This window comes from Cygnus olor, chromosome 6 (assembly GCF_009769625.2).
Source record: "Cygnus olor isolate bCygOlo1 chromosome 6, bCygOlo1.pri.v2, whole genome shotgun sequence".
Lineage (NCBI taxonomy): Eukaryota > Metazoa > Chordata > Aves > Anseriformes > Anatidae > Cygnus > Cygnus olor.
In genome coordinates, this window is record NC_049174.1 from 31,815,428 (window position 1) to 31,828,907 (window position 13,480).

The 13,480-nt window shown below is 38.6% G+C and overlaps 1 protein-coding gene and 1 long non-coding RNA gene across 7 annotated transcripts in view; one reads left to right on the forward strand and one right to left on the reverse strand.

Annotated features, from left to right (window-relative positions):
* The first annotated feature begins 459 nt into the window (after nt 1-459).
* On the forward strand, nt 460-7,468 carry LOC121072060. The gene is made up of 3 exons (XR_005820983.1): nt 460-1,510; nt 2,177-5,915; nt 6,555-7,468. It is a non-coding gene; the product is annotated as an uncharacterized LOC121072060 (long non-coding RNA).
* A 2,097-nt stretch (nt 7,469-9,565) lies between these two features.
* DPP10 (dipeptidyl peptidase like 10) overlaps nt 9,566-13,480 on the reverse strand; it is a 486,601-nt gene continuing 482,686 nt past the window's right edge. For all 6 annotated transcript variants that reach the window (XM_040561195.1, XM_040561191.1, XM_040561193.1 and 3 more), the window contains 4 exons: nt 13,361-13,419; nt 13,194-13,266; nt 11,712-11,785; nt 9,566-10,516 (listed from right to left, as the gene is read on the reverse strand). In XM_040561195.1, the coding sequence (XP_040417129.1) occupies nt 10,379-10,516; nt 11,712-11,785; nt 13,194-13,266; nt 13,361-13,419 (344 nt within the window). In that variant the 3' untranslated portion in view covers nt 9,566-10,378. The remainder of the gene's footprint in view (nt 10,517-11,711; nt 11,786-13,193; nt 13,267-13,360; nt 13,420-13,480) is intronic.

Below are 13,480 nucleotides of genomic sequence, written 5' to 3' on the forward strand. Positions count from 1 at the left end.
TGCAGTAGCTGAATGAAGTACAGGTTAATGGTGTAGCTTGGCTTCAAGTGTTCAGTTCCAATAAAATTTCAGCTAATGGAAGCTGGAACCAGTACTTGAGAGTTAACACAGAAATCACTTCCACGGTGTGGTTTTCAATTAACATAAGTTCATGTATTTCCCCACTCCACCCCAAAGTCTGGCACAGAACAAAACCTGAAACAGAAGTTGATGGATAACTGGGGGCTTCTATAGTAAGAACATCCATGTTTATCTGTAGAGATGAAAAGTTTCAGCTAGAAATCTAGAAAAAAAAAAAAAACTCTTAGATCTGTTTCTCAGAAGATAGCTTGCTAGACATGTTCTATAACACGATTTTCCATACCTGTATTTCTGAGATGTCCTCTCTTACCTTCCCATGGCGTTGTACCCACACCATGACAGTTACAGAGGAGCCAGGATGGGTTTGCTGAAACATGCCAATTGACAGCCAAATTTAGTTTTGCAGATGGATTAAATAAGATGTTGTTTTAAGTGGATAAGTGGCTGCTTATCTCTCAATTTATTTTTATGTCCTCAGGCTGACCCCATTATTTATTCATCAAAACTGTAATACTAAACTGAGTTACCAGAAGAGGTTGGATTTGCTTTTGTTTTCCATCCTTCACGGACTGAGGGGGCTACATATGGCAGATGCCCTGAATCCATCACTCAGGAGGGGCAGCACACCTGGGAGACATTCATCTTCTCCAGTATTGAGCAGCTGACAAAGATGAGTCCCTACCAGCAGGATTTGAGGACACTTTGGACCAGTTTAGTGAGAAAGACTTCATGCAGAGCATATACAACCCACTTGCAGGGTAATTACCTAACTCCTGTAGGATTTGCACTTTATAAACCTCCCTAAGTAAATTCACAATTTGCACTTTCTGAAGTCAGTAAAAATAAGTAAATATGAGCTATGGATTCATATCTTGTTCCACTAGAATATATATGGAGTATTTGCCACCCTTTGCACAAATTTGCTGGACATCATTACTGTATAGGACTACTATGCATTTATGTTAATTATTAAAGTGCAGCTCAGCAACACACTGGGCCCCATTCAAAGTGAGACACAGCAACACCTGATGTTTGTGTGCAAACCACCCCAGAAGGTTTACAAATTCAATTAAGAACAAACGCAATGAGCTGTGGCAGAGAAGATAAGTGTTATATAGGCAGGAAGGCATTACTTATAGTGACTAATCTGCAGGCATTGCTCAAGTGTCTGTGCCTACAGAAGCAGAGCACGGCATCCTATGCATAGCTAAGGCATCAAACATGAGTGCAGGCTCTCTCTCACGGGCTCGTAGCAGGCTTGCACACAGCGTGAACCCTGGGCTCTGCACATCCCAGGTCCACACCAGTGCCTTTCAAAGTCCTGGTGAAGGCACTGCACCAAAACCTGACCCATGGGTGATGCAAAGCAGTGAGCAAGGGTGAACTCGAGAATATAGCATAAGAAGTAGATGCTGCAAACAAGTCTGAGGTGAGCAAAAATTGCGTGTGGAGCTGGTGGGGAATGGCCGGAGACTCATACTTTGCAGCACCTGGGCATCTGAGGAAAAGGCAGAGGCAGGGGACATCTCCCCACTGCGGGCAGCATCAGCCTACCCAGCCCTGCTCCCCCTTCAAAGCCCCCCTCCCCTACAGATAAAGCTTGTGGTAGTGCTGGCTGTGCTCAGGTGAGGATGCCACCATCCCCAGTGCTTAATAAGCGTCATGATCAGGAGAAAAATAATACTATTCATATGCTGACAATAAGTTCTTGCCTTTATATGTGGCAAGAGGTGCTTCTGCCTTTCACACAAACAAGACTTAGAGCACAGCAACAATAAGGTTTCTTTGGGAAGAGGGACAGTCCAGCTATAGCGGACTTTAACAGAATTTACAGACTGAATGTGATAGGAATCCAATTCTTAACAGAAATGTCATAATTCATAAACCTGAAAGGTTTCTAAAATATACCATATTTATCAGGCTTATCCATGGGAACATTTCACAGTCGAAGCACCAATTTCCCATTGGAGCGTGGAAGCTGTTTTTCCAAATCTGCCCTGCTGTCCTAAGGATCATGTGTATAAGATATACTGCACGTTTCTTAGGCCTGATATTACCAGATTTCAAAAACTGCTTATATAACTTCCTGTTGCAGCACATCCTTATGAGCCAGCTATGAGCTTTTTAGAGGAGAAAGGAGGGCTTCAGCCAGCATTCAAGTGACCTGCTCACCTCAACAGGAGGAGACCACTGCACAGACCTTCCCTACCATTCTCAGCACCAAGACCCAGAACGTATCTGAAGGATGGTTATACAGAGAGAAAAATTAAGAACTAAGAGACAGTAACAGATCTTTGGCATGGTCTCTAGCGCTGTTACCAGTTTTGGGTACAACCAGTAACACATGGGATGGCAGTCAATGTTGCAATGCATCCATGTTAGATAGTAAGACAAGACCTAAACCATTGGCTGCTTCTGTCCGTATCCCACCTTCCATCCTGGGCACTTTTGATGGGCATAACAATACTAACAGTTAATCACAGAACAGTAATGACCAGGAAATATTTTTGAGTGATGCTGGGTCACAATTTTAGTCCTTCTGTTTAAACAGAGTTATCAAATACCCCAATCAAAGCTTTGTTTTGTCTTTAAAGTGTGTGTGGGGAGTCTTTTGTTCAGTGATGGCTCAGTTCAGCTGTAGCTCTTTTGCTACTCCGCAAGAAGGTTTTTGAGGTTTTGAACATTTTAGAAACTCCATATGAAGACACCTTACTGAGAATTTGCTATTAATACATTCATGACAGCTTGCGTTTAAGGATAGTGCTCCTCTCCACCAAAGCATTTTTTTGATACTTTGCCAAAGAATGGTGGTATGGATTTGTCATAGACCAGCTTGACAGCAAGATTTATTCTCTCTATATTCCTATTTTAAAACAAGTGTTATAGATGAGAAACACACACACACAAAACCCATTATTTTTCAGGAATGTTTTCATTTTAACTACATATTTCTCTATAAAAATACTGTTTAAATCAGGCTTGAAGGTTTCCTGAGTGGCTTTTTTTATTATTTTTATTTTGCTTTGTTTTGTTGGGTTTGTTTGTTTCCTCCTGAAATGTTGTCCTGTTAGGAATAAAATGAGGATTCAGTTTTTTCTTTGCAGGAAACTGGAAGCTTCCTCCTTCCAATCAGCCTTATTTTTTATACTGGGTAGAAGAAATCTACTTTACATTTTTCCTAGATAGTGCCCTTCGGGGTGTATTTGTAGAGTTTCACAACCCCACCCACTGTATTTTAAATTGATACAACTTGTTTTCACACACACACACACTGATCCAGTTAAAATGTAAAACCATTTTGATGTATATAAAGTTATGATGTATCTTAAAGGCTCAGAAAAAACACAAAAATTTTGAAAACATAAAATAGCATTAATTCTGATTATGGGAAAGCAAACAAACAAAAAAACATAACTGATTAATGCTTTGATAAGCAGGAGCTCTCCCAGAGAGCTCTGCCTCTGGCTGGTTCACAACGCAGGACAGAGAACACCAACCCCATGTTTTCCACCAATGTTGCCTTCCCAGCATGGTGAGTGAGGACTCCCACACTCGAGCGCTGCAAGGCTAACCCCCACTTAATTCCTTCACACTTTAGTCTCAAGCACACCCCCAGCCCACTTCAGGCTCCTCCATCACCCACATGCCCCAGAACAGCCCCATGGAGACGTGAGAGGATATCTCGTAGCCAGCTCCAGCCTCGAATACAACCCAAAACACTTCCCTTGAAAGAGCCCTGTTCCCCAAGGAGGGAAAGCAGAGACAAGCTCTCTTTAAAACACGCAGTTCCTTTTCTCTCCTCTCTTTTCCAAAGGGACATTTGGGGTGCTGCTGCCCCAAGCTAGGGGCTCTCTACCTCTTTCTGCTCTAGCAGCATGGGAAGGAAAGCCAACCATTAGCTGAGGACTATCATATTGTCTATTGTCTTCTGGTCAGATGCTGTGTTGTGCAGCTACATAACACCAGATGCAGTTGGCGCTCAGCCGCACAATTTTGGTCTCTGTTATAATTAATAAATACTCATTAGCATACCAAAGGAATTAAACATTCTCATCCTATTCTCATTACATCATATTAAGACAGAATAGTCTCTTCCTAACACTGTTTGTAAGCCAGACTTCAATTTTCTCACTCAGGTTAAATAGCACCTTGCTCTGTTTTCCCACTGTGGTGAGGCCTCTTTGTGAAGTAATGTGCCACTCATTGTAATTAGCTGAATCTCAGGCTCTCCTTATTTGTTATTGCTAAGCTCTTAGTTTACACCCTGGGTCTTAATGGTTTTTGGTCAAGAAATTGTAACCACAGCTTTTCTGAATAGAGTGATCCTTGTTGGAAAAACAAAACAAAACGAAACAAAAATTAAAATGAAAAAAATAATAATAATAAAAAAAAAATGACCACAACCTTGCCTCCACCTCAGAAGGAAGTTCTTGAACCCCAAACCGAAGGATAAATCAAAACTACAAAATTTGATACACTCTGTCTCAGTACTCCTTTAAAGCCTGAAAATTCTGCTAAAATTGATTTTCCACAATGCTTTTGCTTTTGTCTTGCATAATTCTGATTACACTGCCAAATGATCTTGTTTCTTCAATCGTAGTCCTCAGCTTCTCTGGTATAATGTGTATTTTTCATCAGATGCTCTATAAAACCTCCCAAAATATTTGATATTTTGCCAGCATTCATTTTCATTTTACTTCTACAAGCAATCCTTATAGAAGCAGATAAGCCCCTGTGTACAATTTTCATTCCAATTAAAAATAATATCAATCCATTAGCCTAAAAAATGTAGGGTTTAGTATAGCTAAAAGGGAAGAACAGATAACTTGACAATGTAAATAGCTTTAAATGTAACAATTTCTAATGTTTTTCAAAACAAAATATTTCACTGCAACTGCCTATTTCAAGTGTGGAATTATATTTAACAATTCATGTTTTACAACTATCTGAACTGTAGGTTACAAATTAAAATTAAATACATGAGTAAAAATCGATAAGAAACCATATAATTCTTCATCATTTTTGTAACTAACTGGATATTCTGGATTTCCAGTTTTAGTTAAAAGTTTGAATCAAGCCTTTGATACATTTGTCTCTAAGGTTACTAGATTTTGTTGTTTTTCTTTTTGTTTGTTTGTATGCACAGCACTTTATTTCAGAATGAAAGCTCTGAATACAGCAACATATTTCAATAAAATGTCTCTTTACCACACTATTACTTACTTAGCTCCCTTCTAATGGTGGTAAAAACCCTCTTAACAATGGATCCTATGCATTATTTCATTTGTCAAATGTATGTACCAGGAAAAGGGTGATAGGTGCCACTGGACACAAAACAATGCAATTCTTAGTTTGTTTTACTCTTCATTCAGAATATGAGATGATCTGCCCATTTATTAAACCAACTCTTCTACAGTATTAACAGTTTTTCTTTTCCAATGCATATATTCCCTTTCCTTTATTCAGTTATGTTAGAGCATTTACAGGTGTTGCCGGAGCTGTAATTTCTGCCAGCTGGTCTATCAGCTGCAGTGCCTTTGAGTCAGCCACTGAGTGCCCTTACAAAGCTCCCCTTCCTCACCTTTGACTAGTTGGAGAATAGCAAGACCACCATAACACTTGTTATTTTAAAAAATGTTTTTCTTATCCCTGATGTAACAATTTCATGTCTTTGCCTATCAAATTGCATTCCTGTTACAGTGTTCCTTTACTAGCAGAGAAGACCCTGAATCTAGTGCAAGAATCAAAGCAAGAGGCTTTAGCAGACAGCTCCTCTACAGAAAGCTGCAAAGGCTCTGCCCTGCGTGTAGGACTGGACTATCCACCTGTAAGAGGTACCTACCTCCTACCTCAGCCCTCTGGACATCAACTGTCCTTAGGGAAATATTTCCTGAGTATTTTCTTAACAGTTATAATCCCTTTGCTGGTTTTATTGATCAGAAGCCTTTTTATTTATTTTTTCCTCCTTTTTATGTTTTGTATGGTCATGAAATCTTAAATTGGGCTGTTAGCATTTTATGGGATATTTTAATTAAGACTTGTATGTATCATTTGTGTCCTCGTTAAACCAATCTTGTTGTTGTTAATTCAGATTTATGTAAAGGTAGAACATTGCATTTCTAAACTAATTACACAGGCAAGAAGTCTAGTTCCAACTTTAATGGAAACTTTGGACCATATACACTCACATGGTTTAAATTTTCTTAATTCTGTCCAAATAGCTGAGTAACTTAATCTAACAGCACTGTAATTTTCAGGTGTTGGTTTCCTTCTAGAAAACAGGCATTTATTTTACTTACCACTGCAGAATTTTGGAAGTGGGTTTGTAGGAGGCATGTTTTGTTACCTCCTGGTGAGTGAATCACCAACACTTCTCATCAACCTACCTCCAAGAAGCCAGGCTCCTTCTCAACTTTCATGTATGAAATGCGACAGATATAAGTTTAAATAAATCCTTTCTTTTCTTTTCAAAGATGCAGCCACCTTGGAAGTTGCGACTCTCCTTAGCCATATCCACGGGCTTCCAATCCTCAGAAGCACTCTTGAAATCGTTCAAAGGGAAAAGAGGAGTGATCTTAATGGTACTGAAGGATGTTTTGCAGAAGATGTACCAGTAATCAATACTGGTGAGGTTCGTCCTTCCCCAGAGGCAACTGACTTGACAGCAGGACTTGAAGTAAATATAAAATGCTAGGATCACCGCACCTTGCCTATGTATGTGTTTTTAGGCTGTGCAAAAGAAACCTGTGTTCAGTCTCTTTGGGTCAGTCTTCCCTTTGTGTCAGTTTCTTCAGTAATATCTAACAGACCTGCAAGGAGGGATACTAGGTCATACCTTGCATCCTCTGCATTTTATTAAAGGAGTGAACACTCAATGCTCCCAATTTTCCATGGAGAATCTTTGGCTTCAGATCAAATACAAGCTCTTCTGTCTTAAAAGGCACCTTTTCTCAACTAAATGAATCTAACTGACTACACACTCAAAATAAGTGCCAAAGCTGAGAGAACAGAGGTAATCACCTTCATTTTCAGACATGGGTAGATCTACATATGACAAAAACATAGGAACAACAAGCAGTTGGTTACAGAAAATCATAGTAAATGTTGATCAAATTAAGTCATTAATATTTCTGTCTTTGCTGCAAAAGGATTAAAACACTGAATTTAAAATAATCAGCCTTTTTATATACTCAACAACCTGGAAAATATATTCCAATTGACATACACTTTCTCCTGATCCTGTAATATAACTGAAGTTTCAATATGACCTACAGCTTTCACAGATTTTGCAAGTCCTTACAGCAGAAAAAGGATAGAGGAAATCAAGAAGGTAAAGATAAGCTCTAATAAGCAGTAAATGGATATGTTGATTCCCTAGGTTTCCATAGATTAGTAGGTCTAGTGTAGTAAGTGTCACATTGTAAGGACAGCTGAATCAGACAGTAGTTTTTCAGACATAAAATATCATCACAGTGCTTAACAATAGGTAAGCTACAGAAAAATCTATGATTTTCATGCCAGTTCTGTGCAATGTGTACTAATTCCTGCTCAATACTATAGGTCACTTAGACTAATTAATGAGTGACTGCCATTTGCTGTGTATGTAGATTCTGACAGTTAACCATATTTAGTTGTGCTGGAAGTGGAAGAAACATTTGAACTGGTTAGCAAGAGTAAAGATAGCTCTGGACCTCACTTTGTACCAAATCCTTTAGTCTAGCTAGAATCAGAGGCTGATTCTGCAAATACTTTTTGCAATATCTAAATTTAACTCATACTTAAAAATTTCATAACAACCAATTAATCTAGGTCTGATGCTTGCCTTTTTATACACATTTATGTAAAAATAACTGTATTTGTAGGACAGCATGAGAAATATTAAATATATTAAAAGCAGACCACATTTCCACATAGATAACCCACATTTCAGATAACACATACTTTTTAAACATACCAGTCCTGGCAAAAACATTTCTACAGAAGTCATGTCCTCATGCCACCTTCATATTCAGGTAAATTGATCAAAATGGGAGGTGAGATGCTGGTGTAGAAAGAGTAAGGAATGGAAGCCTGAAACAGAGCGGTGTGGGGAAAAAGGAGATAGGGTGTGGGTTCAGAGATAAGGGATATACTGCCAAAGGCATGGATCCAAGATAAAATATTTCCTGAGCACATGCATAACCCTATTGCTGAGACACAAGCCTTGCTTGTTTGCTTTTGCAGATAACTAAAGGAGATATATGTGAAATGTGGTAAATCTGAACACACTGGCTGTCTCACAGAGAAACAGCCAGTGCGTGTTGGTAAGAATTAACCTCCTCACGTAGCCTGGCTGTACACTCAACACGTGCATACCCAATGTGGCTTGTGCACACTTGCCTGAAACTTTTTTTTTTAACGGTCTTATCATAGTACTCAAAATACGTGCTATAAATACCACAGAGTAAGGTCATATTTTGTGGTGACACTGGGGCAAGATTTCCTTGCACATTAAAATTGTATTAAACTAAATGAAAAATAGTTAAAAATGCTAATAAAACAAGATAAATACTAAACATTAAAAGAACGAGACTTTTCAGGGGTCCATAAAGCCATATCTTTCAGTCAAATTATTTGCATCATAATAAATGCTAACAGTTAAAGAAAATATTCTGGAAGAAAATAACAAATAAAAAGCTTCAGGTGATTTTTCATTATGTTAAAAACAATCTCCGTTCTTCATAAAATATGTAGAACTTTGCATCTTAAATACTGTAAATTACCTTCCAAAAATACTTGTTTTTAATCTTGAAAGAAATGAACTCTTAATTGGGTAGGAAAGTACTTGGAGTATATCCAGAAAGAAGAAATTACAGCTATTCTCATGTAAGCTGCACAGCATCTGTCAGGAGTTTTCACATACCTTCAGGAAGATACCTCAAATTAAGTCAACATTGCACTTGATTTCAGTGATCAGAGTTAATATTCTGCAAACCCAAGCTGGCTGCCTTGTTTATTTCATAGTTTCAATTTCTATTGCTGTAATTCACCTTGGCAAATAAACACATGTATGAGGGGCTCACCCTCTGAATAAATAATAAAATTTCACTTGTCAGGATCTTCCTTTGCCTTGAATGAAAAACATATCACCTCTTTGAGATGCTGTTGAATCTAAATCCTGTTGCGACAGACTTAATAAGCAGCCCTAGAATAAAAACTAATGGAGAGTTTCAACTACGTGGCCACCTTGAGGAACTTTAGAATTAAATTGGAGACCAGATGGAAGAACAGGAACATGCACTATACAAAATAATTCTTCATTTGAAGAGTAAAGTATTACTCAATGGCATTATACATTGTTAATAAATTTTCTTTATCGGAAACTATAATTTAATATTTATGTATCTAATTTACATGTGAGAAAGTAGCATATTCTAAAATTAGAGTGTAACCAGCAAACTATTTACTACTATAAACAATACCAAAACACAACTCAAACAGATTTTAAGGAAACAATAGATACATTTTGGACTGGGGAAAGATTTCAATTGCAGATATTGTTTTAAATACAGCTGTTAATTATGTCTGAAAAAAATTCTTCAAGCTCAGAACGACTTTCTGCTTAGGTAGTCTTGGGTATATACATGAAGACCAAGAGTACACTACCAAAAAGTCCCTTATTGGTTACTAGTAGGTACGGTAATAATAGTAAATGCTGAAATTGGGGGGGAAAAATCATTTTCAATATCAATGTTATATGATGCACTAGACAACATATCCCCTTTGAGCAGAAACTAGAGAAAATATCGTGCCCTTTATTATCTCTGTGGTTTCTTATGTGTAATAGACAGCGGAAGAATTGCACTTATTGTAACATTACAGTAAAGTGTTAGATTGCAGCTCACCTTTTAAAATATTAGTGGCCATAATACTTATGATAGGTTGTGCATTATGCAAAGATGAATAAAGATGTGCATTCAAATTAAAAAACGAGCAACCACTTACAGAACCAACAGTGAGGCTTAACATAACAAACATGCACTAACCCTACACTTATGCAAAACTAAGTTCTTCCAGGAAACTGTAACCAACTGTTGACCTTCCACAAAGGCAAAGGTTTTGTCCCTTGGTAATATGTCTGGACTTTGTAGTCGAATTCCAGTTTATTAGCTCATTGTCTGTAAATGTGCTGTTCCACTGTGATATCCTTTAGCTGCCCTTGAGCTTCTGCAGAATCTGCAATCTCACAGTCACTTTTATTTAAGGTTTTATTGAGCCGCAAAGTAAGTCCCCTTCAGTACTACACAAATAGGCTTCCTTATTCATCCTCTTCAGGTTCCTGTGGTAAAATTGGTGTCTCCTCCTTTAAACAAGCACTAAAAAACCCAAGGATTGTGCTGTAAAGGTGATATTTGCTTTTCTCAGAAGCAATGTTATGACCTTCATCTGGGTAGATCTAGCAGAGGAAAAAGGAAAAGAGTAAATAGTTTTTCAAAGGCTTTTCAAATATTTAGGGCTCTAATTTTCCTTCTCTGATCTTCAAAATGTTTTAGATGACAATAGGACGATAACATTAGTTTTATAGTATCAAGGAAAGGTAATAAAACTCAAAGCAAAATCTGTTCTCTCTTGAAATTTGGAACTTAGATAAAACAACCACTGCAGTGGGCTCTGCAGAAGTGAAAAATTGTATATGCTCAGTCACTGTGCTTACAACAGTTTACTTAGCTGGCACTTACAGTGGTGTCTAGGCACTCGAATCCCATCAACTTCAATGAGGATTAATTACCTCATGCTTTTCTCTTAATATCCCAGATTCTAAGTGTTCAGTAAAAAAACTTTTTATTCATATTTTTAACTGTCTTCCCATTTTACCTAAAGCCTACCATATCTCCCTCCTAGGTGGATATAGGCAGTTTTATCTCAAGTCAGATGCCACTGGAAATTTCTCCCAAGGGAGGCTGAACAGGATTTTGCAGGCTGAATGAAGAAATACAGGCCATGGAAGTTAGGACAAGACCTCTGGTGGTCTGAGGCAAAAAGATTCACCACATGTTCACCTTAAACTCTGGTAATCACCAGGTGATATAACCACGGCCCTGCCTGAGCAGGGGGCTGGACCAGGTGACCTCCAGAGGTGGCTTCCAACCTCAGCCATCCTGGGACACTATGATTCTGTCCTGTGCAAGTCTGCATGCCTGCAGCATGCCCTGTCCTGCTGGCCCCAGCCTGTCCCTCCCAGCACCCTCACCCTCCGGCCATGGAGAGGGGAGCAGAGCTCCAGTAATTTAGCTGCCATTTAATAGACTCAAGTGTTGAGAGGGAGAGGAAATTACTTTCATGTGACCTGAGAGGTTTTTTGGTAAAAAGGGAGTAAAGTAGTGGCATCTGCATATTACAAAGGGTGCATAGGGACTGTAAAGGTGTTGTAGGATAAACAGATGGAGAAAAGGGAGGAGAAAGAGCCCAGAAGAACACAAAGAATATATGGTCCCTCATGTCCATACTAGCAGTAAGGAAACAGTGTTCTAGCTTCAAATTGTGGTAATACCAGTGTGCTGTGGTAGGGAGTGTCCTTCTCAAGGGAAGAAACAGCAATATGGGGTTAACTGTTGAGCCATGTTTATAGGGCATGCCATAGCTGCACATACCTGCATAGTGTAATTAACTCCAGCTTTTATTAGATGTTTAATTAGTTCTGCTGAATGCTGGAAGTGGACTTTAGCTGCAATACAATGACATTTGGACATTATTAGAAAAAAGCAGAGCTAATATGAAATGTTTACCTGTTAAACAGCTTTGACTGAAAACATTTCCAGTGGCTGTAATGACCAGATTTAAGCTGACTATCTCTGTGGTCACACACGCAGAGCCCAACCAGCAGAAGGGACGCAGCACGTAACAGAAGAGGTTCTAGAGAGGGAGCTGAAAGCCCAGGGGAATCTGTGCCTTCCAGGCACTCCGCAAGGACTCCTCTGTCTACCCTTGATTTACACACACTGTGATAGATTAGAGGTGTGTAAAACCATTCTGTTTGAACATCATGACGGTTTATAATTGCGTTAAGGGAAAGCACATCGGATTTTCTACTGCTTGCACAGGGTTATTACAGCCCATACTTCTTCAGGTAATGGACTTTCTGCAGCATATCAGTAACTTAATCTTTGTGTGGTAAAAACAGGCAACTTTATTACCATGTCCTACCCCTGCAGAGCTAAGGCTGCAAGTGGGCTAGGCAGTGTCACTGGATGTGATATTAAGCAAGGGCAGCAGGCAATCAGAGTCATAGTCTCAAACACACTGCATTGCCTAGACAGCTATCAGAATCCCAATTCCCTCTAGCGCTGAGTTCAGAGGGGTAGAAATTGCTGCTGCCATTTACAATCAGCAAAGCCCAAGACCCTCACGCCTGCTTGGTCACCCAGTACATTGCCTCTGTTCTCCTCCCCAGCTCCAGGAAGAAACACCGGATGGGGCTTGCACCGCACAGCCCTCATCAGCATGAGGCTTATTCTCTAGTCCTACATCAGTTAGGAAAATTCAGAAAAATATACTGCAGGTAAATTTAAATCCGTAATTACAAAGTCTCTCTTGATTGACACATCTTGTAATTACATTAAAAGTGCTAGAACTTACCCTGTTTTCCTTTTTTTTCTGTCTTAAGCTACCATTAAAACTAATGGTGCTATTAAAAGGTTCCCTATGGCTTCAGCTTCAGATGCTTTGGCACTACCTTGTAATTAATTAGCTGAAAAGTTTAACTTCCCATTTGGTACTGTACTTCTCCAAATGTACTGATAATTCTTTCCTCAGTTGCAGAATCTCTATGAATTTAAAATACCATTAAAAATGTATGGTTTTCTATTAATAATTCATATAATACTTTTCAGTAGCTAGATGGTCGTCCACATGATTTAAACAAATTAGAACATATAGCACCTAAAAGGTACAAATATTCAGCAAAGAAAAGCATCATCAGATTAGAGTTAGAAATGACAATTAAAACAGAATACCAAAACTCCTATCAGAGGCATAATACAACTAAAATGGCCTTGCTAGGTGTGTGCCTGATCTCTCTTTGGATGTCTGTTAAAACCTCTGACCCCAAATGTAATTGCATCTGTAATACTTACTATCAGCTGTCCCATGAACTATTAGCAAATTTGCTTCTTTTAAACCATGAAGATTGTGTAATACACTGGATGCCTAGTAAACAAACACACACAAAGGTGTAGGTGTGAGTGAACCGCATTTTGGAAGTAAAACTAACATTTTAATTCACTTGTTTATGCTGACTCACCTGATAGGTATTTTCTTCTTTTGATGGAATACCTAGGTATCTTTCTGAAAATGCTGATGCTGTATAAGTAAAAACAAAACAAAACAAAAAACAAACAAACAAAAAAAACCATGATTTCAA